A 22,500-nucleotide genomic window follows, 5' to 3' on the forward strand; every position below is an offset into this window, starting at 1 on the left:
GTCCCTGTAAAGAGTGTCTAAAAAAGTCAGCAGATGTTGTGTGTTGTATGGACCAATGCGGGGCATATGGGTGAGGACGCCGTTTTCTGAGATGGCTGCACACATTGTAATATTCCCTCCTCGTTGGCCTGGGACATCAGTGGTTGCTCTCTGTCCAATGCGATTCCTTCCACACCTTCTACCTTTTGCCAGATTGAAACCCGCCTCATCAACATATTTGAATGTGTGCAGCGATTCCCTGGCATCCAGCTCCATTCAGGGGAAAAATTATAAAGAAATGTATAAAATTTGCTTGACAGATTTTGACAACTAGTTCAACATATTTGTATGTAATGACTCAAGCAATGAAATGAGGACTATTAGTTTTATAGGGAATGACTATTCAGCAGTCATAAGTATAGTTAATTTTGACTGACATGACCTAAGCAAATGATAATGTTATAAAACAGCAGAGAATTGTATGAAAGCAATTGATGCATGTCCAAAAGTATTTGCAATTTGTTCGGAGGAATGAGAAACTGCTACTATGATGTGCACAAATTACAAAATGTTGTGGAGGTTGAACTAACAGTTATGAGAACTTTAATTCTGATCAGAGAAATGCACCAAAGCAATTGAGAAAAACTGTAATGCAGCCAGTTACTGTTATTAATGTAGTTGTGTCAGGACTGTTAATGCAGACAGTTACTGTTATTAATGTAGTTGTGTCAGGACTGTTAATGCAGACAGTTACTGTTATTAATGTAGTTGTGTTCACGAATGTTAATGCAGACAGTTACTGTTATTAATGTAGTTGTGTTCAGGACTGTTAATGCAGACAGTTACTGTTATTAATGTAGTTGTGTTCAGGACTGTTAATGCAGACAGTTACTGTTATTAATGTAGTTGTGTCAGGACTGTTAATGCAGACAGTTACTGTTATTAATGTAGTTGTGTTCAGACTGTTAATGCAGACAGTTACTGTTATTAATGTAGTTGTGTTCAGACTGTTAATGCAGACAGTTACTGTTATTAATGTAGTTGTGTTCAGGACTGTTAATGCAGACAGTTACTGTTATTAATGTAGTTGTGTCAGGACTGTTAATGCAGACAGTTACTGTTATTAATGTAGTTGTGTTCAGGACTGTTAATGCAGACAGTTACTGTTATTAATGTAGTTGTGTTCAGGACTGTTAATGCAGACAGTTACTGTTATTAATGTAGTTGTGTCAGGACTGTTAATGCAGACAGTTACTGTTATTAATGTAGTTGTGTCAGGACTGTTAATGCAGACAGTTACTGTTATTAATGTAGTTGTGTCAGGACTGTTAATGCAGACAGTTACTGTTATTAATGTAGTTGTGTTCAGACTGTTAATGCAGACAGTTACTGTTATTAATGTAGTTGTGTTCAGGACTGTTAATGTAGACAGTTACTGTTATTAATGTAGTTGTGTTCAGACTGTTAATGCAGACAGTTACTGTTATTAATGTAGTTGTGTTCAGACTGTTAATGCAGACAGTTACTGTTATTAATGTAGTTGTGTCAGGACTGTTAATGCAGACAGTTACTTTTATTAATGTAGTTGTGTCAGGACTGTTAATGCAGACAGTTACTGTTATTAATGTAGTTGTGTCAGGACTGTTAATGCAGACAGTTACTGTTATTAATGTAGTTGTGTCAGGACTGTTAATGCAGACAGTTACTGTTATTAATGTAGTTGTGTCAGGACTGTTAATGCAGACAGTTACTGTTATTAATGTAGTTGTGTCAGGACTGTTAATGCAGACAGTTACTGTTATTAATGTAGTTGTGTTCAGACTGTTAATGCAGACAGTTACTGTTATTAATGTAGTTGTGTTCAGACTGTTAATGCAGACAGTTACTGTTATTAATGTAGTTGTGTTCAGACTGTTAATGCAGATAGTTACTGTTATTAATGTAGTTGTGTCAGGACTGTTAATGCAGACAGTTACTGTTATTAATGTAGTTGTGTCAGGACTGTTAATGCAGACAGTTACTGTTATTAATGTAGTTGTGTCAGGACTGTTAATGCAGACAGTTACTGTTATTAATGTAGTTGTGTCAGGACTGTTAATGCAGACAGTTACTGTTATTAATGTAGTTGTGTTCAGACTGTTAATGCAGACAGTTACTGTTATTAATGTAGTTGTGTTCAGGACTGTTAATGCAGACAGTTACTGTTATTAATGTAGTTGTGTTCAGACTGTTAATGCAGACAGTTACTGTTATTAATGTAGTTGTGTCAGGACTGTTAATGCAGACAGTTACTGTTATTAATGTAGTTGTGTCAGGACTGTTAATGCAGACAGTTACTGTTATTAATGTAGTTGTGTTCAGACTGTTAATGCAGACAGTTACTGTTATTAATGTAGTTGTGTTCAGGACTGTTAATGCAGACAGTTACTGTTATTAATGTAGTTGTGTTCAGGAATGTTAATGCAGACAGTTACTGTTATTAATGTAGTTGTGTTCAGGACTGTTAATGCAGACAGTTACTGTTATTAATGTAGTTGTGTTCAGGACTGTTAATGCAGACAGTTACTGTTATTAATGTAGTTGTGTTCAGGACTGTTAATGCAGACAGTTAGTGTTATTAATGTAGTTGTGTTCAGGACTGTTAATGCAGACAGTTACTGTTATTAATGTAGTTGTGTTCAGACTGTTAATGCAGACAGTTACTGTTATTAATGTAGTTGTGTTCAGGACTGTTAATGCAGACAGTTACTGTTATTAATGTAGTTGTGTTCAGACTGTTAATGCAGACAGTTACTGTTATTAATGTAGTTGTGTTCAGGACTGTTAATGCAGACAGTTACTGTTATTAATGTAGTTGTGTTCAGGACTGTTAATGCAGACAGTTACTGTTATTAATGTAGTTGTGTTCAGGACTGTTAATGCAGACAGTTACTGTTATTAATGTAGTTGTGTCAGGACTGTTAATGCAGACAGTTACTGTTATTAATGTAGTTGTGTCAGGACTGTTAATGCAGACAGTTACTGTTATTAATGTAGTTGTGTCAGGACTGTTAATGCAGACAGTTACTGTTATTAATGTAGTTGTGTTCAGACTGTTAATGCAGACAGTTACTGTTATTAATTTAGTTGTGTTCAGGACTGTTAATGTAGACAGTTACTGTTATTAATGTAGTTGTGTTCAGACTGTTAATGCAGACAGTTACTGTTATTAATGTAGTTGTGTTCAGACTGTTAATGCAGACAGTTACTGTTATTAATGTAGTTGTGTCAGGACTGTTAATGCAGACAGTTACTTTTATTAATGTAGTTGTGTCAGGACTGTTAATGCAGACAGTTACTGTTATTAATGTAGTTGTGTCAGGACTGTTAATGCAGACAGTTACTGTTATTAATGTAGTTGTGTCAGGACTGTTAATGCAGACAGTTACTGTTATTAATGTAGTTGTGTCAGGACTGTTAATGCAGACAGTTACTGTTATTAATGTAGTTGTGTCAGGACTGTTAATGCAGACAGTTACTGTTATTAATGTAGTTGTGTTCAGACTGTTAATGCAGACAGTTACTGTTATTAATGTAGTTGTGTTCAGACTGTTAATGCAGACAGTTACTGTTATTAATGTAGTTGTGTTCAGACTGTTAATGCAGACAGTTACTGTTATTAATGTAGTTGTGTCAGGACTGTTAATGCAGACAGTTACTGTTATTAATGTAGTTGTGTCAGGACTGTTAATGCAGACAGTTACTGTTATTAATGTAGTTGTGTCAGGACTGTTAATGCAGACAGTTACTGTTATTAATGTAGTTGTGTCAGGACTGTTAATGCAGACAGTTACTGTTATTAATGTAGTTGTGTTCAGACTGTTAATGCAGACAGTTACTGTTATTAATGTAGTTGTGTTCAGGACTGTTAATGCAGACAGTTACTGTTATTAATGTAGTTGTGTTCAGACTGTTAATGCAGACAGTTACTGTTATTAATGTAGTTGTGTCAGGACTGTTAATGCAGACAGTTACTGTTATTAATGTAGTTGTGTCAGGACTGTTAATGCAGACAGTTACTGTTATTAATGTAGTTGTGTTCAGACTGTTAATGCAGACAGTTACTGTTATTAATGTAGTTGTGTTCAGGACTGTTAATGCAGACAGTTACTGTTATTAATGTAGTTGTGTTCAGGAATGTTAATGCAGACAGTTACTGTTATTAATGTAGTTGTGTTCAGGACTGTTAATGCAGACAGTTACTGTTATTAATGTAGTTGTGTTCAGGACTGTTAATGCAGACAGTTACTGTTATTAATGTAGTTGTGTTCAGGACTGTTAATGCAGACAGTTAGTGTTATTAATGTAGTTGTGTTCAGGACTGTTAATGCAGACAGTTACTGTTATTAATGTAGTTGTGTCAGGACTGTTAATGCAGACAGTTACTGTTATTAATGTAGTTGTGTCAGGACTGTTAATGCAGACAGTTACTGTTATTAATGTAGTTGTGTCAGGACTGTTAATGCAGACAGTTACTGTTATTAATGTAGTTGTGTTCAGACTGTTAATGCAGACAGTTACTGTTATTAATGTAGTTGTGTTCAGACTGTTAATGCAGACAGTTACTGTTATTAATGTAGTTGTGTTCAGACTGTTAATGCAGACAGTTACTGTTATTAATGTAGTTGTGTCAGGACTGTTAATGCAGACAGTTACTGTTATTAATGTAGTTGTGTCAGGACTGTTAATGCAGACAGTTACTGTTATTAATGTAGTTGTGTTCAGACTGTTAATGCAGACAGTTACTGTTATTAATGTAGTTGTGTTCAGGACTGTTAATGCAGACAGTGACTGTTATTAATGTAGTTGTGTTCAGGAATGTTAATGCAGACAGTTACTGTTATTAATGTAGTTGTGTTCAGGACTGTTAATGCAGACAGTTACTGTTATTAATGTAGTTGTGTTCAGGACTGTTAATGCAGACAGTTACTGTTATTAATGTAGTTGTGTTCAGGACTGTTAATGCAGACAGTTAGTGTTATTAATGTAGTTGTGTTCAGGACTGTTAATGCAGACAGTTACTGTTATTAATGTAGTTGTGTTCAGACTGTTAATGCAGACAGTTACTGTTATTAATGTAGTTGTGTTCAGGACTGTTAATGCAGACAGTTACTGTTATTAATGTAGTTGTGTTCAGACTGTTAATGCAGACAGTTACTGTTATTAATGTAGTTGTGTTCAGGACTGTTAATGCAGACAGTTACTGTTATTAATGTAGTTGTGTTCAGGACTGTTAATGCAGACAGTTACTGTTATTAATGTAGTTGTGTTCAGGACTGTTAATGCAGACAGTTACTGTTATTAATGTAGTTGTGTCAGGACTGTTAATGCAGACAGTTACTGTTATTAATGTAGTTGTGTCAGGACTGTTAATGCAGACAGTTACTGTTATTAATGTAGTTGTGTCAGGACTGTTAATGCAGACAGTTACTGTTATTAATGTAGTTGTGTTCAGACTGTTAATGCAGACAGTTACTGTTATTAATGTAGTTGTGTTCAGGACTGTTAATGTAGACAGTTACTGTTATTAATGTAGTTGTGTTCAGACTGTTAATGCAGACAGTTACTGTTATTAATGTAGTTGTGTTCAGACTGTTAATGCAGACAGTTACTGTTATTAATGTAGTTGTGTCAGGACTGTTAATGCAGACAGTTACTTTTATTAATGTAGTTGTGTCAGGACTGTTAATGCAGACAGTTACTGTTATTAATGTAGTTGTGTCAGGACTGTTAATGCAGACAGTTACTGTTATTAATGTAGTTGTGTCAGGACTGTTAATGCAGACAGTTACTGTTATTAATGTAGTTGTGTCAGGACTGTTAATGCAGACAGTTACTGTTATTAATGTAGTTGTGTCAGGACTGTTAATGCAGACAGTTACTGTTATTAATGTAGTTGTGTTCAGACTGTTAATGCAGACAGTTACTGTTATTAATGTAGTTGTGTTCAGACGGTTAATGCAGACAGTTACTGTTATTAATGTAGTTGTGTTCAGACTGTTAATGCAGACAGTTACTGTTATTAATGTAGTTGTGTCAGGACTGTTAATGCAGACAGTTACTGTTATTAATGTAGTTGTGTCAGGACTGTTAATGCAGACAGTTACTGTTATTAATGTAGTTGTGTCAGGACTGTTAATGCAGACAGTTACTGTTATTAATGTAGTTGTGTCAGGACTGTTAATGCAGACAGTTACTGTTATTAATGTAGTTGTGTTCAGACTGTTAATGCAGACAGTTACTGTTATTAATGTAGTTGTGTTCAGGACTGTTAATGCAGACAGTTACTGTTATTAATGTAGTTGTGTTCAGACTGTTAATGCAGACAGTTACTGTTATTAATGTAGTTGTGTCAGGACTGTTAATGCAGACAGTTACTGTTATTAATGTAGTTGTGTCAGGACTGTTAATGCAGACAGTTACTGTTATTAATGTAGTTGTGTTCAGACTGTTAATGCAGACAGTTACTGTTATTAATGTAGTTGTGTTCAGGAATGTTAATGCAGACAGTTACTGTTATTAATGTAGTTGTGTTCAGGACTGTTAATGCAGACAGTTACTGTTATTAATGTAGTTGTGTTCAGGACTGTTAATGCAGACAGTTACTGTTATTAATGTAGTTGTGTTCAGGACTGTTAATGCAGACAGTTAGTGTTATTAATGTAGTTGTGTTCAGGACTGTTAATGCAGACAGTTACTGTTATTAATGTAGTTGTGTTCAGACTGTTAATGCAGACAGTTACTGTTATTAATGTAGTTGTGTTCAGACTGTTAATGCAGACAGTTACTGTTATTAATGTAGTTGTGTTCAGGACTGTTAATGCAGACAGTTACTGTTATTAATGTAGTTGTGTCAGGACTGTTAATGCAGACAGTTACTGTTATTAATGTAGTTGTGTCAGGACTGTTAATGCAGACAGTTACTGTTATTAATGTAGTTGTGTTCAGACTGTTAATGCAGACAGTTACTGTTATTAATGTAGTTGTGTTCAGACTGTTAATGCAGACAGTTACTGTTATTAATGTAGTTGTGTCAGGACTGTTAATGCAGACAGTTACTGTTATTAATGTAGTTGTGTCAGGACTGTTAATGCAGACAGTTACTGTTATTAATGTAGTTGTGTCAGGACTGTTAATGCAGACAGTTACTGTTATTAATGTAGTTGTGTCAGTACTGTTAATGCAGACAGTTACTGTTATTAATGTAGTTGTGTCAGGACTGTTAAGCAGACAGTTACTGTTATTAATGTAGTTGTGTCAGGACTGTTAATGCAGACAGTTACTGTTATTAATGTAGTTGTGTTGATGGTTGATTCATGTGAATGTCTCCAGGATCCACCCCAACCTGCGCAAGGTGGTGTACTGCAGCGCTGTGGCAGCAGGGGGCGCTGAGGAGTGGGGCTTCAGCTGGTCTCAGTTCAGGAAGGCTACCGTCGCCTCTGAAGCCAGCAAGCTGATGGCTGCTCTGGCCTGCACCACAGACAGGCTGCTGCTGGAGAGGTGTGTGTGTGTGTTTGTGCGTGTGTGTGTGTGTGTGTGTGTGTGTGTGTGTGTGTGTGTGTGTGTGTGTGTGTGTGTGTGTGTATGTGTGTGTGTGTGTGTGTGTGTGCATGCGTGCGTGCATGCGTGCGTGCGTGCGTGCGTGCGTGCCTGTGTGCGTGCGTGCGTGCCTGTGTGTGTGTGTGTGTTTGCATGTGGTGTGTGACTACAGTTAAATGGCTACTATGGGGACTAACATCGTCACATATAGATATAACTGGGTGTTACGACACTGGCTCAGGGGCACGCAACCTATGTGCAAACCAACACCAAAACCCTGTGCTCTAACTCAAAGTGCTACTATCTCAAGGAACTATTAATATAAATGTTAACTAAAGTACTAAGGTAACCCAACGGACAAGGACTAGAAGAACGTGACAGCTCTTTCTCTAAGCACAGACACTGCATGTGTGTTACTAGGTCTGCCTTTAAAGCTCCCAGCATGTAACCAATCAGCACTAATTGGCTAATTGGCAGCCCTCACCTGCATGCACACTGACACAGAAGTGATCAGCTCCTGGTACATAACACCTCCCCCACCAAACTGGTTGCCCCAGAGGCAACCACCACACAACAACCCATAAACAAAAACAAAAAAAACCACTGTGACCCATTAGTTGTCAGGGCCACTACCACAACAGCGGGTCGGCCCCTGTCGAACACGACCACCGATACCGATCTGTCAAAAACAGACTGCAAACCAAAATCAACCTGAGAACTGCGCTCAACAGAACAGAACACAGCACAACAAAAACCATAGATCACTGATACCACCACCGCGCCCATATCCATCCCACCTGGCACTGGCAGTTCAGGATACTGCAAACCGTGAACATCCAGAGTAGGATGTACCGCCTCAGGTACAGCCCCAGCGTAACGGGAACATGGCAGTACGACAGTCACAAAAACGTCTGGAACACCATCTAAAATGGCGTCACCCAAAATAACATTGTCCTGATCAAAATCAAAATGGCTGCCACTCAACAGACCAGGTCGCGAAGGCGGCTCCTGCTCCACAGGACCCAGGTAACTAGGTTGACCATCACACCTAGTGCATGGCAGAGAATCAGTGTGGACATGTGGATCAATGTCAGAATCATCAACTGACATACTGGGACCATCCCTGCCCACAAGTGAAACATCAGGGACAATAGAGCTACTGTGGGAAGGCTGGCAGCCTAAGTCAAGCTTAGTAGCCTCTCCAACTAGAACGGTGTCACATGAAACAACAGCACCTCTCATAGCATCCTTCCCACACTCATCCTCCAATTCGTTCATGGCCTCAGCCACCGTACAGGCTGGGAAGACCTTGAGACACTGCGCTGCCATATCATCTCCAGTCACATGCTTCTCCGGCACGCATGTCAACTCTGGTTTCACCACCGGGCCTAACACAAAGCCACAATCAAGAGAATCATTATGCAGAGGTACATCCACCGTGTGCTTTCCAAAATTCTCAACAGGTACACATTTTAATTCAACAAAGAATGTGTCACTAAGTGTAATGTCCCAAGTCGAAGTATCAACAACATCACTTTTGTCCTTTGACATTTCTCGTGCCACAGCACACACAGGAAACACTCCTGGATGTTTCTGTGCCAGCTCATTAGAGACCTCAGAAACCACAGGAATGGGAGTTACAACCGGAGTAGCCAACACTTTGTCACCAGCCAAATCATTCCCTAGAATGAAGGACACCCCCTTTATGGGAATGTGAGAACATACCCCCACAACAACATTGCCTGATACTAAGAGAGAATTGAGTGTGACCTCATGCAAAGGTGCATCCACAAATCCACCCCCAAAGCCCCGAACAACGACACCGGAATGCAAAGAAGAGTCCTCTGAAAACGGCAAAACCCCCTCCAGAATGAGGGACTGAAAAGCACCGGTATCTCTCCAAATTGTTATAGCCTGTTTGGACTCTAGTGCATTAGTCAGGGAAACAAATCCATTCATCATAAACCTTGAGGAACCCTCGAGCTCTTTGTCCACACGTCTGATACTTCCCCCATCCCCATCCAACGTTGGCATAGGCGTTCTGCATATGGTTTCTACCAGAGCCACGGTTCTGACATTTTTCTGCTCGGGCACCCAGCAACGATATGACCAGGTTCTTTACAGTAGAAACAGATAATCCCTTCTGGGAATGCACCAGCAGAACCACCCCGCCTAGGAGGTGAAGTTAACTGACCAGCAGACACAGGTTTTGGGAAACGGCCCCCCTGAACAGGACGCCTATCCCCGGACTCAACACGGTAGTCCTCCAAAAACACAGACTTGTGTGTTAACACAAACTCATCAGCAAAGACAGCGGCGTCGCTTATCTTCGATACCCTACGCTCATTTAGATGTGTGGAAACGGTATCAGGAACACATCTTTTAAATTCCTCTAGGAGAATCAACTGCCTAAGCTGCTCTCTTGACTCTGCCTTCTGAGAAGTGCACCACCTGTCAAACAGGTTCTCCTTCTCCCTTCCAAACTCAACATAAGACTGCCCCTCCGACCTGCGATAACCTCTAAAACGCTGACGATAGGCCTCGGAGACCAACTCATAAGCCCTCAAAATGGAAGCTTTAACCAGCTCATAATCAGCGCTTTGTTCAAGGGACAGAGCAGTGTAGGCTTCTTGTGCCCTACCAACTAAAACACATTGCAGCAGCAGTATCCAGGCGGTATCAGGCCACTTCAATGTGGTTGCCACCCGTTCAAAAAGGGGAAAATATCTTTCCACGTCTTTCTCAAAAAATTGAGGCACCATCCTAATATTCCTGCCTACATCAAAACCGGCACGTGACTCTGGATGCAGAGCACCCGCCTGCAAGGCAGCATGCTTATATTCAAGCTCCTTCTGTGCACGCTCGTGCTCCAGCAACATTTGTTTCTCCTTAAACTCACGCTCCTTAAGCTCACGCTCACGCTCATGCTCACGCTCCTCTTTCCTCTCTCTCTCCTTAAGCTCATGCTCCTCTCTCCTCTCCTCACGCTCCCGCTCTAGCTGCCTTTCCTTAAACTCCAACTCCCTAATCCTCCACTCACCCTCTGCACCAGATAATAGCGGAGACACGTCAGACAAAGGAGGCTCCTCCACCCTCGCCACAAGCACCTGCTCTCTAATGAGTAACACCCTTAAAGCACTCAAGGCAGTTGGCTTCAACCGTTTCTCACTGGGAGAAAGCTCCACCTTGTAGTGTAGAGCAAGCTCCAGAAGCTGTTCTTTGGAAAACCTCTACAACATGTCATGCGAAGGGAGATCAACAAAATCCCTAATGGAAGCCATCTTTCCCGCACCAGCGCCACAACCCGTTCACTTTAGAGTCACAAAAGCTGCCAAAAGCACCCTAGCACACACACAACCTACCTAAAGAGCCACTAAAGAAACACTAAAGAACCATTGAAGAACGACTAAAGAACCACGACGAACCACTGAAGAACCATAAAGAATGCCAAAGCCACTAATAATAACCATAAAGGGACGCGGTGGCAATGTGTGCTACGGAGCGCACATTTCTAGGACGCAAAAAAAAAAAAAAAAAAAACACATCCACCCCAAATAGACGTGTCATACACGCAGGGTGTTAGGTGCTACCAGGTATGCTCACCAAACACTCAAACAAACAAAATAAATCCAACAAACAAATCCAAACAGGTGCGCCTTCTAACCTGATATGACTACATATGCTTCTACGTCTAAACTGCAGAAAAATCCGGCCCACCACATGTCTACCCTAAGAAACACTAAATCAAGCCCTACCACACTACCTGTGTTTTCTGGCCGCCCTAATCTACCTACCCTTAAACTAATGCCCTGTAGACCTAACTTTCTTCAACCACACCTGCTACCAGTCAAAGATCATATACCAATCATTTCATTGACCGCCCCAGGAGTATGTGGTGCACAGGACGCTAACCAACAACCAGAAAATAATGTCCCTATCTACATGTGGTGCCCACTAAACTATATATTTTAACAGCATAAGTAGTCACATCAAATTACAAACAAATACAGCATACTCACCTGTTTGATGAAATGGCTCAGCCCCCACGTTACACCCTATGTAACGAACACCACCCAAACCATAATACCATGACACCCCGTGTAACACAAAAAAAAACCACCAAACAAAGTTCTAGGGGTAAAAGATCCCGGACGAGCGCCCAACTGTTACGACCCTGGCTCAGGGGCACGCAACCTATGTGCAAACCAACACCAAAACCCGTGCTCTAACTCAAAGTGCTACTATCTCAAGGAACTATTAATATAAATGTTAACTAAAGTACTAAGGTAACCCAACGGACAAGGACTAGAAGAACGTGACAGCTCTTTCTCTAAGCACAGACACTGCATGTGTGTTACTAGGTCTGCCTTTAAAGCTCCCAGCAGGTAACCAATCAGCACTAATTGGCTAATTGGCAGCCCTCACCTGCATGCACACTGACACAGAAGTGATCAGCTCCTGGTACATAACACTGGGCTCATTTGATCCACAAGAGACTCAGATTTCCAGCCTGTTTACGGAGTCAGTATGTAGAGTCAGTATGTAGAGAGAGTCAGTATGTAGAGTCAGTATGTAGAGAGAGTCAGTATGTAGAGTCAGTATGTAGAGTCAGTATGTAGAGTCAGTATGTAGAGTCAGTATGTAGAGTCAGTATGTAGAGTCAGAGAAGCTCCATCCCTGCACGCCAGTCGGGAGGTTGTGTGTGTGTGTGTTTGGAGAGAAGCTCCTGTCCCCCTCTCTCCCTCTCCCTCTCTATCTCTCTCTCTCTCTATCTCTCTCTCCCTCTCTCTCGCTCGCTCGTTCTCTGCCTCTCTCTGTCGGCACCCGCTTGAGGAAGTGTCGGTATTTCCACTGGCTCTGCTGTTGAGCGAATGGTTGCGCTACAACCATAGAGGGGGCGTTACTGCAGATCAGCTCCTTGCTACGTAGGACAGCGAGTCAAATCAGAATATAGCTTAGTTCACTGGGGGAGGATATTGTCTCAACTGAATTGGAGCAATCCGCCAAAATGAGAATTAGAGACACAGACCCCATTGATACAAACCCCCATTGCTAGGAAACAATGCTAAACACTGGAAAAGGCCATTTATAAGACACAGGACCTTTAAGAACAAGTTCTTATTTTCAATAATGGCCTATTTGGGGGTAAAAAGCCCTCTAGGGGAAAGGGGATGGGGGATAAAATAAAATAAATAAAAAGAAAACACAAAGGAACATTATTAAAAAGGCAGGACAACGTAAATGTAAATAGTAAATAGTAAAACCTCACTTTCAGACTTCCGGTTATGGCGGCCACGTAGGTAGACGTGCGTGAAATCGCTCTGCTGCTAACTGTGATAAACTCCTGCAAAAACACCTACTATTTGTGACTAAACCTCGCATTTTGGAAGAAAGAGAATACACAATGTCGAAGGGAGTAGGAGAAGTGAGCAAATGGGCTACAGAAAAGAACCCTGGGCCAAAACAACAAAAGCTAATGGAATACCGAGCTACCAGTGAGACGTTGGGGGCTAGCATGAAGAATGTGGAGGAGACGGCTAGCAGGGAGAAAGAGGAAGAGATTGGGGGGCGACAAGGCAGACACGATTCTGTTGACTATTCACTCCATGAAAGCAGAGGTCTCGACAGGGTTTGAAGAGGTCTCGACAAGGTTTGATGAATTTATGGGATTTGATTTGATTTGATTTGACATTTTAAAAATTACAAGATTCCAGAAAACGTCAAGGATGCTACACCAAAAAGTCAAGACTTATTTCCATTGTGGTCCTTGGTCTCAGACAGACAAGCCATATAAAACATGACCACAAATAACAATTTGACAAACTACATCAAGAATCAAGAGGTTTATTTGTCACATACATACCAGGGCATACAGTAAAATGCGGGTGGTCATGCCCGCATCGATTGTGCAATAATACAATAATAAAATAGACATAGAAAAAAACAGGTAAGACATCTAAATAGACATGTACATTTTAAATGCATTACAAATGTAGCCACAGACAACAATGTATTATTAGACAACATTTTCATGCATTTTAAAATCTAGTTTTTGACATTGTCGGCTACTGATGCATTTTAGCTGTGAAGGTAGCAAATTCCGATTTGTGGCTCCCCAGAATTTAAAAGAACATTTGCCCATATTTGTTTTGAACCTTGGAATACGCAGGTCAGCAATGCTGGCTCTGGTGTTATGGGTATGCATGTCCCTGTTCCACTGAAAAGTATTTGTAGGATAAGTGGGGGCCCTATTATTATAAATGTTGTGAACTATATTGAGCTGAAGTTGAACGGACCTGGCTTCCAGAGGGAGCCAGCCCAGCAACTGGAAGTGTTGTTTGCCCACATGTGCTCTGGAGGCTAGTCCTAGAGTTAATCGGATGAGTTTGTTCTGGGAAACCTGTAACTTATCTTTTAAAACTTTGGTCAGACCTCCGTACCAAGAACAGATAGCATAGTCAATGCAACAAGAAACAAGTTATGGGAGCGATGAAAGCATGAAAAAGGATATAAATGAATGCCGGGAACAAGTGGAACAGGCAGAAACAAGAATTTCAGACGTGGAGGACCTGGCGGCTAGCATGCAAGCTACAGTGGCTACGCTGGAGAAGAAATGCAAGGCCCAGGAGGAGAAGGTCCAGGATTTGGAAAATAGATCGCGACTGAACAATTTAAGACCCGAGGGAGCTGAAGGACCCATGCTCTTTCCTGGAAGAGTGGTTTCCAGAAATACTGAGCTCCATAACTCTAAAATCCCCAATCGTTTTGGAAAGGGCGCACCGAATTGGACCAAGGAAGGATGCCAACGCCAGATACTCATAGTGGCCATTGGGTGTGTTAAAGGCAGTCTTCCACTCATCCCTCTCCCTAATCCTGATCAAATTGTATGCGTTCCGTAAATCCAGTTTGGAGAACACTTGAGCCCCCTGTAGAGACTCAAAGGCGGTGTCCATGAGAGGAAGGGGGTAGCGTTTTTTGATGGAAACGTCATTCAAACCGTGATAGTCTTTCTTAGCTACAAAGAAGAAGCCTGCGCCAGTGGGTGAGGTGGAGGGACGTATATGATCCACGGCTAGTGCTTCCTCAAAGTAGCTATTCATAGACAGTGTCTCTGGGCGAGAGAGGAAGAACAGACGCCCCCGAGGTGGAGAGGTACCTGGCAATAGGTCAATAGTGCAGTCATACGACCTATGGGGAGGCAATGACTTAGCATGGCCTTTACTAAACACCTCCCCCAGGTCCCAATACATGCTGGGCACCGCTGTCAGTTCGGGACTGGGAAGATAAGAGGGGCCTGCAGACCCAACTGCTAGCTTGGGATGTGAGGGAAATGGGAGTATGGTGGGTGAAACCTCGAAGGAGACTGGCAGGGAGCCCTTCTCCAGCGAGAGCCTACCTGTCGACTAGTTAATGGTGGGGTTATTAGCTGCCAACCAAGGGTGACCTAACACAATAGGGAACGCTGGTGAGGTAACGATAAAAAACTGTATTGGTTCCCACTGTCCCCCTCCCACTTGAAGACGCACTAGCGTCGTTAACTAGGTGGCAACGTTGATACACATCGACGACCCGTTCTCCCACTCAGCCGTGGCCCAGGAAAGGGCTCGTTCTCCCACTCAGCCGTGGCCCAGGAAAGGGCTCGTTCTCCCACTCAGCCGTGGCCCAGGAAAGGGCTCGTTCTCCCACTCAGCCGTGGCCCAGGAGAGGGCTCGGCCCGTCAGCAGTGTGATGATGTCGGCCACTCGGGACGGCTCGGTGGGAAACGTCAGAGTCTGCAGACTGAAGATCAGCGAACAGTGGGTGAGGAAGTCTGTGCAGCCCTCTGGACCCCCATTGTAGCGCTCTGGAGGAGGAAGTGGGGGCTCCAGAGCCGTCATCTGCGTTGGAGGAGACAGCTGGTGACGTGTTGCTAGCCGGGACACTTGTCAGTCCAGTGACGGCGGAGGTCAGATGCTGGATGTGGACCAGCGCTCCTGGCAGGCTACAATGCCCCCTGTGTCGTCAGCACAGAGCGGACCTGTTCTGCCACCGCTGGATGCATTTTGGTCAGTTAATCTGTTACGAGTTGGAAGGTGGGTTGGACTCAGGTGCAGTACAGTACAGTACAGTTGGACCAGGTGCAGTACAGTACAGTTGGACCAGGTGCAGTACAGTACAGAACAGTTGGACCCAGGTGCAGTACAGTACAGTTGGACCCAGGTGCAGTACAGTACAGTACAGTTGGACCCAGGTGCAGTACAGTACAGTACAGTTGGACCCAGGTGCAGTACAGTACAGTACAGTTGGACCCAGGTGCAGTACAGTACAGTTGGACCCAGGTGCAGTACAGTACAGTTGGACTCAGGTGCAGTACAGTACAGTACAGTTGGAAGGTGGGTTGGACCCAGGTGTAGTACAGTACAGTACAGTTGGACCCATGTGCAGTACAGTACAGTACATTTGGACCCAGGCGCAGTACAGTACAGTACAGTTGGACCCAGGTGCAGTACAGTACAGTTGGACTCAGGTGCAGTACAGTACAGTACAGTTGGAAGGTGGGTTGAACCCAGGTGCAGTAAAGTACAGTACAGTTGGAAGGTGGGTTGGACCCAGGTGCAGTACAGTACAGTTGGAAGGTGGGTTGGACCCAGGTTCAGTACAGTACAGTACAGTTGGACCCAGGTGCAGTACAGTACAGTACAGTACAGTTGGAAGGTGGGTTGGACCCAGGTGCAGTACAGTACAGAACAGTACAGTTGGAAGGTGGGTTGGACCCAGGTGCAGTACAGTACAGAACAGTTGGACACAGGTGCAGTACAGTACAGAACAGTTGGAAGGTGGGTTGGACCCAGGTGCAGTACAGTACAGAACAGTTGGACCCAGGTGCAGTACAGTACAGTACAGTTGGAAGGTGGGTTGGACCCAGGTGCAGTACAGAACAGAACAGTACAGTTGGAAGGTGGGTTGGACCCAGGTGCAGTACAGTACAGAACAGTTGGACCCAGGTGCAGTACAGTACAGTACAGTTGGACCCAGGTGCAGTACAGTACAGTTGGACCCAGGTGCAGTACAGTACAGTACAGTTGGACCCAGGTGCAGTACAGAACAGAACAGTACAGTTGTAAGGTGGGTTGGACCCAGGTGCAGTACAGTACAGTACAGTTGGACCCAGGTGCAGTACAGTACAGTACAGTTGGACCAGGTGCAGTACAGTACAGTACAGTTGGAAGGTGGGTTGGACCCAGGTGCAGTACAGTACAGTACAGTTGGAAGGTGGGTTGGACCCAGGTGCAGTACAGTACAGAACAGTTGGAAGGTGGGTTGGACCCAGGTGCAGTACAGTACAGTACAGTTGGACCCAGGTGCAGTACAGTACAGTACAGTTGGACCCAGGTGCAGTACAGTACAGTACAGTTGGACCCAGGTGCAGTACAGTACAGTACAGTTGGACCCAGGTGCAGTACAGTACAGTACAGTTGGACCCAGGTGCAGTACAGTACAGTACAGTTGGGCCCAGGTGCAGTACAGTACAGTACAGTTGGACCCATGTGCAGTACAGTACAGTACAGTTGGACCCAGGTGCAGTACAGTACAGTTGGACCCAGGTGCAGTACAGTACAGTACAGTTGGACCCAGGTGCAGTACAGTACAGTACAGATATGACGATGGACAGGTGTTGATTTTTTTTTTCTTCTATTTTTCCGTATTTTTCTCCCATCCCCAATTTAGTCGTTATGCCAATTCCCTTCCTGGTCGTTGCGCGCATTTCCCCCCCACTTGCCGGCCTATGGAGGGTTGAAGACTATCACATGTCTCCTCCGATACAGTGGAGTCAGCCAGCCGCTTCTTTTCACCTGACAGTGAGGACTCTCACCGGGGGAGCGTAACGCGTGGGAGGATCACACTACCTCCCTCAGATCCCCTCCCTGCTGAGCAGGCGCCCCGACCGACCAGTAGGAGTCGCTGTTTACAACGACCAGGACACATACCCCACAGGCTTCCCACCCGCTAACACTGCCAATTGTGTTAGTAGGGACGACTGACCAAGCCGGAGGCACCGCTGACAGCTGGATTCGATCCCAGAGTCTCTGCAGTGGTAGGCGAATGCTTAGTCCGCTGCGCTACCCAGCCGCACCCAGGTGTTGATTTTCAAACAAGGAGCTGTCACTGTAAGGCACTGTAAGGCTACTGTCCTGCCTCACTTCCAGTGATGAAGCTAAGCTATGCTAACGGAGCGTCTATTCCCAAAGCTAAAATGCACGCACAGAGACAAAAAAGGTATGCATCTTCTTGTCTAACTTTAGGGAAGATGTTAAATAAGCTAATTTCCAAAAAAAGTGGAGTTCCCCTTTAACAGCACACGCGAACAACGACGTGTAAACACAAAGAGAGATGAATCTGCATCTCAGAATAACAAAACAGGGAAACCAAAGTGGAGAGAACACTGTCTCCAAAACACGTTCTTTGGCATACACGTCAAACGACGGAGATGTATACAAACACAATAATATAATCTAATAAACTTTCAACAGAGAATGCAAACGGCAATCAAAGTGACATGATAAATAAGGAACTAAATAAGGCTTACTCACGGGTAGGTTCAGTGATTAACTGACTGAATAGTAACCAGGAAGAGCATATAAAGCCAACCTAACTAGACACACCAGGTACCAATGAGTGCAATCAGGGCAGATCGACAGGTTAATACCCTCAGGTCACGCTAGGGCTGTGCTCCCTGAGGAGAGCAAAACTCCAAATGTTACAGGTTTGTATACTTTTACTCAATTACATTTCAGCGAAAAAAACATACGTTTTACTCCAATTTAAAATGCAGACCTACAAACTACAAAGTACAAATCTCGCAGGTCCAACTATTTTTATTCGTATATTTGTTTCCCTGGCCGACTTAACGTAAGCGGCCGCTCTTTATTTAAAAACAGCCAATCAAATCCCCATCAATGGAAAATTAACCGTGCTGATTGGTCCTTGTGCGAGACTAGAGAGCGGGGATCTTTGATTAAACACCTGCTATCAGAAGAACAGACAGTCAGAGTGACGAGCTACAGAGGACGGCCACAAACGATAGTACGAGTGATGAAGAGGACGAAACGGAACATTTCATTGCCCCGGAATAAAAGAACGTTTTTACTTTTTTGTACATTTAAAAGTAGAAACTTTTTTACTTTTACTCAAGTGTGTTTTTAGCCAGATACTCTGACTTACGATTTTGAGACGGTATCCATACTTTCACTTAAGTATCATTTCTGGGTACTTTTCACACCTGTGTGTGTATGTGTGCTTCTGTGTGTGTCTCCTCAGACTGCTGACCTCTGACCTGTGTGTGTCCTCAGACTGCTGACCTCCTCTCTGACCTGTGTGTCTCCTCAGACTGCTGACCTCTGACCTGTGTGTCTCCTCAGACTGCTGACCTCCTCTCTGACCTGTGTGTCTCCTCAGACTGCTGACCTCCTCCCTGACCTGTGTGTCTCCTCAGACTGCTGACCTCCTCTCTGACCTGTGTGTCTCCTCAGACTGCTGACCTCCTCTCTGACCTGTGTGTCTCCTCAGACTGCTGACCTCTGACCTGTGTGTCTCCTCAGACTGCTGACCTCCTCTCTGACCTGTGTGTCTCCTCAGACTGCTGACCTCCTCTCTGACCTGTGTGTCTCCTCAGACTGCTGACCTCCTCTCTGACCTGTGTGTCTCCTCAGACTGCTGACCTCTGACCTGTGTGTCTCCTCAGACTGCTGACCTCCTCTCTCTTCTGTGTGTCTCCTCAGACTGCTGACCTCCTCTCTCTTCTGTGTGTGTCTCCTCAGACTGCTGACCTCTGACCTGTGTGTCTCCTCAGACTGCTGACCTCCTCTCTCTTCTGTGTGTGTCTCCTCAGACTGCTGACCTCTGACCTGTGTGTCTCCTCAGACTGCTGACCTCCTCTCTCTTCTGTGTGTGTCTCCTCAGACTGCTGACCTCCTCTCTGACCTGTGTGTCTCCTCAGACTGCTGACCTCTGACCTCTGTGTGTCTCCTCAGACTGCTGACCTCCTCTCTGGACTCCTCTCTGATCCGGAAGCAGGACGCTACGGCCGTCATCGTCTCGGTGGCGAACAACAGAGAGGGACAACAGCTGGCCTGGGACTTCCTGTCTGACAACTGGAGATACATGTTCACACAGTGAGAAGCTCTCATCACAGCTGGAGATACATGTTCACACAGTGAGAAGCTCTCATCACAACTGGAGATACATGTTCACACAGTGAGAAGCTCTCATCACAACTGGAGATACATGTTCACACAGTGAGACACTCTCATCACAACTGGAGATACATGTTCACACAGTGAGAAGCTCTCATCACAGCTGGAGATACATGTTCACACAGTGAGACGCTCTCATCACAACTGGAGATACATGTTCACACAGTGAGAAGCTCTCATCACAACTGGAGATACATGTTCACACAGTGAGAAGCTCTCATCACAGCTGGAGATACATGTTCACACAGTGAGAAGCTCTCATCACAACTGGAGATACATGTTCACACAGTGAGAAGCTATCATCACAACTGGAGATACATGTTCACACAGTGAGAAGCTCTCATCACAACTGGAGATACATGTTCACACAGTGAGAAGCTCTCATCACAGCTGGAGATACATGTTCACACAGTGAGAAGCTCTCATCACAACTGGAGATACATGTTCACACAGTGAGAAGCTCTCATCACAGCTGGAGATACATGTTCACACAGTGAGAAGCTCTCATCACAACTGGAGATACATGTTCACACAGTGAGACGCTCTCATCACAACTGGAGATACATGTTCACACAGTGAGAAGCTCTCATCACAACTGGAGATACATGTTCACACAGTGAGAAGCTCTAATCACAACTGGAGATACATGTTCACACAGTGAGAAGCTCTCATCACAGCTGGAGATACATGTTCACACAGTGAGACACTCTCATCACAGCTGGAGATACATGTTCACACAGTGAGACGCTCTCATCACAACTGGAGATACATGTTCACACAGTGAGACGCTCTCATCACAACTGGAGATACATGTTCACACAGTGAGACGCTCTCATCACAACTGGAGATACATGTTCACACAGTGAGAAGCTCTCATCACAACTGGAGATACATGTTCACACAGTGAGAAGCTCTCATCACAACTGGAGATACATGTTCACACAGTGAGAAGCTCTCATCACAGCTGGAGATACATGTTCACACAGTGAGAAGCTCTCATCACAGCTGGAGATACATGTTCACACAGTGAGAAGCTCTAATCACAACTGGAGATACATGTTCACACAGTGAGACGCTCTCATCACAACTGGAGATACATGTTCACACAGTGAGACGCTCTCATCACAACTGGAGATACATGTTCACACAGTGAGAAGCTCTCATCACAGCTGGAGATACATGTTCACACAGTGAGAAGCTCTCATCACAGCTGGAGATACATGTTCACACAGTGAGAAGCTCTCATCACAACTGGAGATACATGTTCACACAGTGAGAAGCTCTCATCACAACTGGAGATACATGTTCACACAGTGAGAAGCTCTAATCACAACTGGAGATACATGTTCACACAGTGAGACGCTCTCATCACAACTGGAGATACATGTTCACACAGTGAGACGCTCTCATCACAACTGGAGATACATGTTCACACAGTGAGAAGCTCTAATCACAACTGGAGATACATGTTCACACAGTGAGACGCTCTCATCACAGCTGGAGATACATGTTCACACAGTGAGACGCTCTCATCACAGCTGGAGATACATGTTCACACAGTGAGACGCTCTCATCACAACTGGAGATACATGTTCACACAGTGAGACGCTCTCATCACAACTGGAGATACATGTTCACACAGTGAGAAGCTCTCATCACAACTGGAGATACATGTTCACACAGTGAGAAGCTCTAATCACAACTGGAGATACATGTTCACACAGTGAGAAGCTCTCATCACAGCTGGAGATACATGTTCACACAGTGAGAAGCTCTAATCACAACTGGAGATACATGTTCACACAGTGAGACGCTCTCATCACAACTGGAGATACATGTTCACACAGTGAGAAGCTCTCATCACAACTGGAGATACATGTTCACACAGTGAGAAGCTCTCATCACAACTGGAGATACATGTTCACACAGTGAGAAGCTCTCATCACAACTGGAGATACATGTTCACACAGTGAGACGCTCTCATCACAGCTGGAGATACATGTTCACACAGTGAGAAGCTCTAATCACAACTGGAGATACATGTTCACACAGTGAGAAGCTCTCATCACAGCTGGAGATACATGTTCACACAGTGAGACACTCTCATCACAACTGGAGATACATGTTCACACAGTGAGAAGCTCTCATCACAGCTGGAGATACATGTTCACACAGTGAGACACTCTCATCACAACTGGAGATACATGTTCACACAGTGAGAAGCTCTCATCACAACTGGAGATACATGTTCACACAGTGAGAAGCTCTAATCACAACTGGAGATACATGTTCACACAGTGAGAAGCTCTAATCACAACTGGAGATACATGTTCACACAGTGAGAAGCTCTCATCACAACTGGAGATACATGTTCACACAGTGAGAAGCTCTCATCACAACTGGAGATACATGTTCACACAGTGAGAAGCTCTCATCACAACTGGAGATACATGTTCACACAGTGAGAAGCTCTCATCACAACTGGAGATACATGTTCACACAGTGAGAAGCTCTCATCACAACTGGAGATACATGTTCACACAGTGAGACGCTCTCATCACAACTGGAGATACATGTTCACACAGTGAGAAGCTCTCATCACAACTGGAGATACATGTTCACACAGTGAGAAGCTCTCATCAAACTGGAGATACATGTTCACACAGTGAGACACTCTCATCACAACTGGAGATACATGTTCACACAGTGA

General features: G+C 43.7%; 1 protein-coding gene across 1 annotated transcript in view; it reads left to right on the forward strand.

Annotated features, from left to right (window-relative positions):
• Positions 1 to 22,500, forward strand: part of LOC311223549 (aminopeptidase N-like) — a gene marked incomplete at both ends in the record, with an annotated part of 163,499 nt that overhangs the window by 113,615 nt on the left and 27,384 nt on the right. Inside the window, 3 exons of the mRNA XM_084308329.1 lie at positions 7,351 to 7,518; positions 15,213 to 15,353; positions 19,569 to 19,709. Coding sequence (XP_084164455.1) covers positions 7,351 to 7,518; positions 15,213 to 15,353; positions 19,569 to 19,709 — 450 coding nt within the window. The remainder of the gene's footprint in view (positions 1 to 7,350; positions 7,519 to 15,212; positions 15,354 to 19,568; positions 19,710 to 22,500) is intronic.

The sequence above is a fragment of the Notolepis coatsorum genome (genome assembly GCF_963971535.1).
Source record: "Notolepis coatsorum genome assembly, chromosome: 2".
NCBI classification, from domain to species: Eukaryota; Metazoa; Chordata; class Actinopteri; order Aulopiformes; family Paralepididae; genus Notolepis; species Notolepis coatsorum.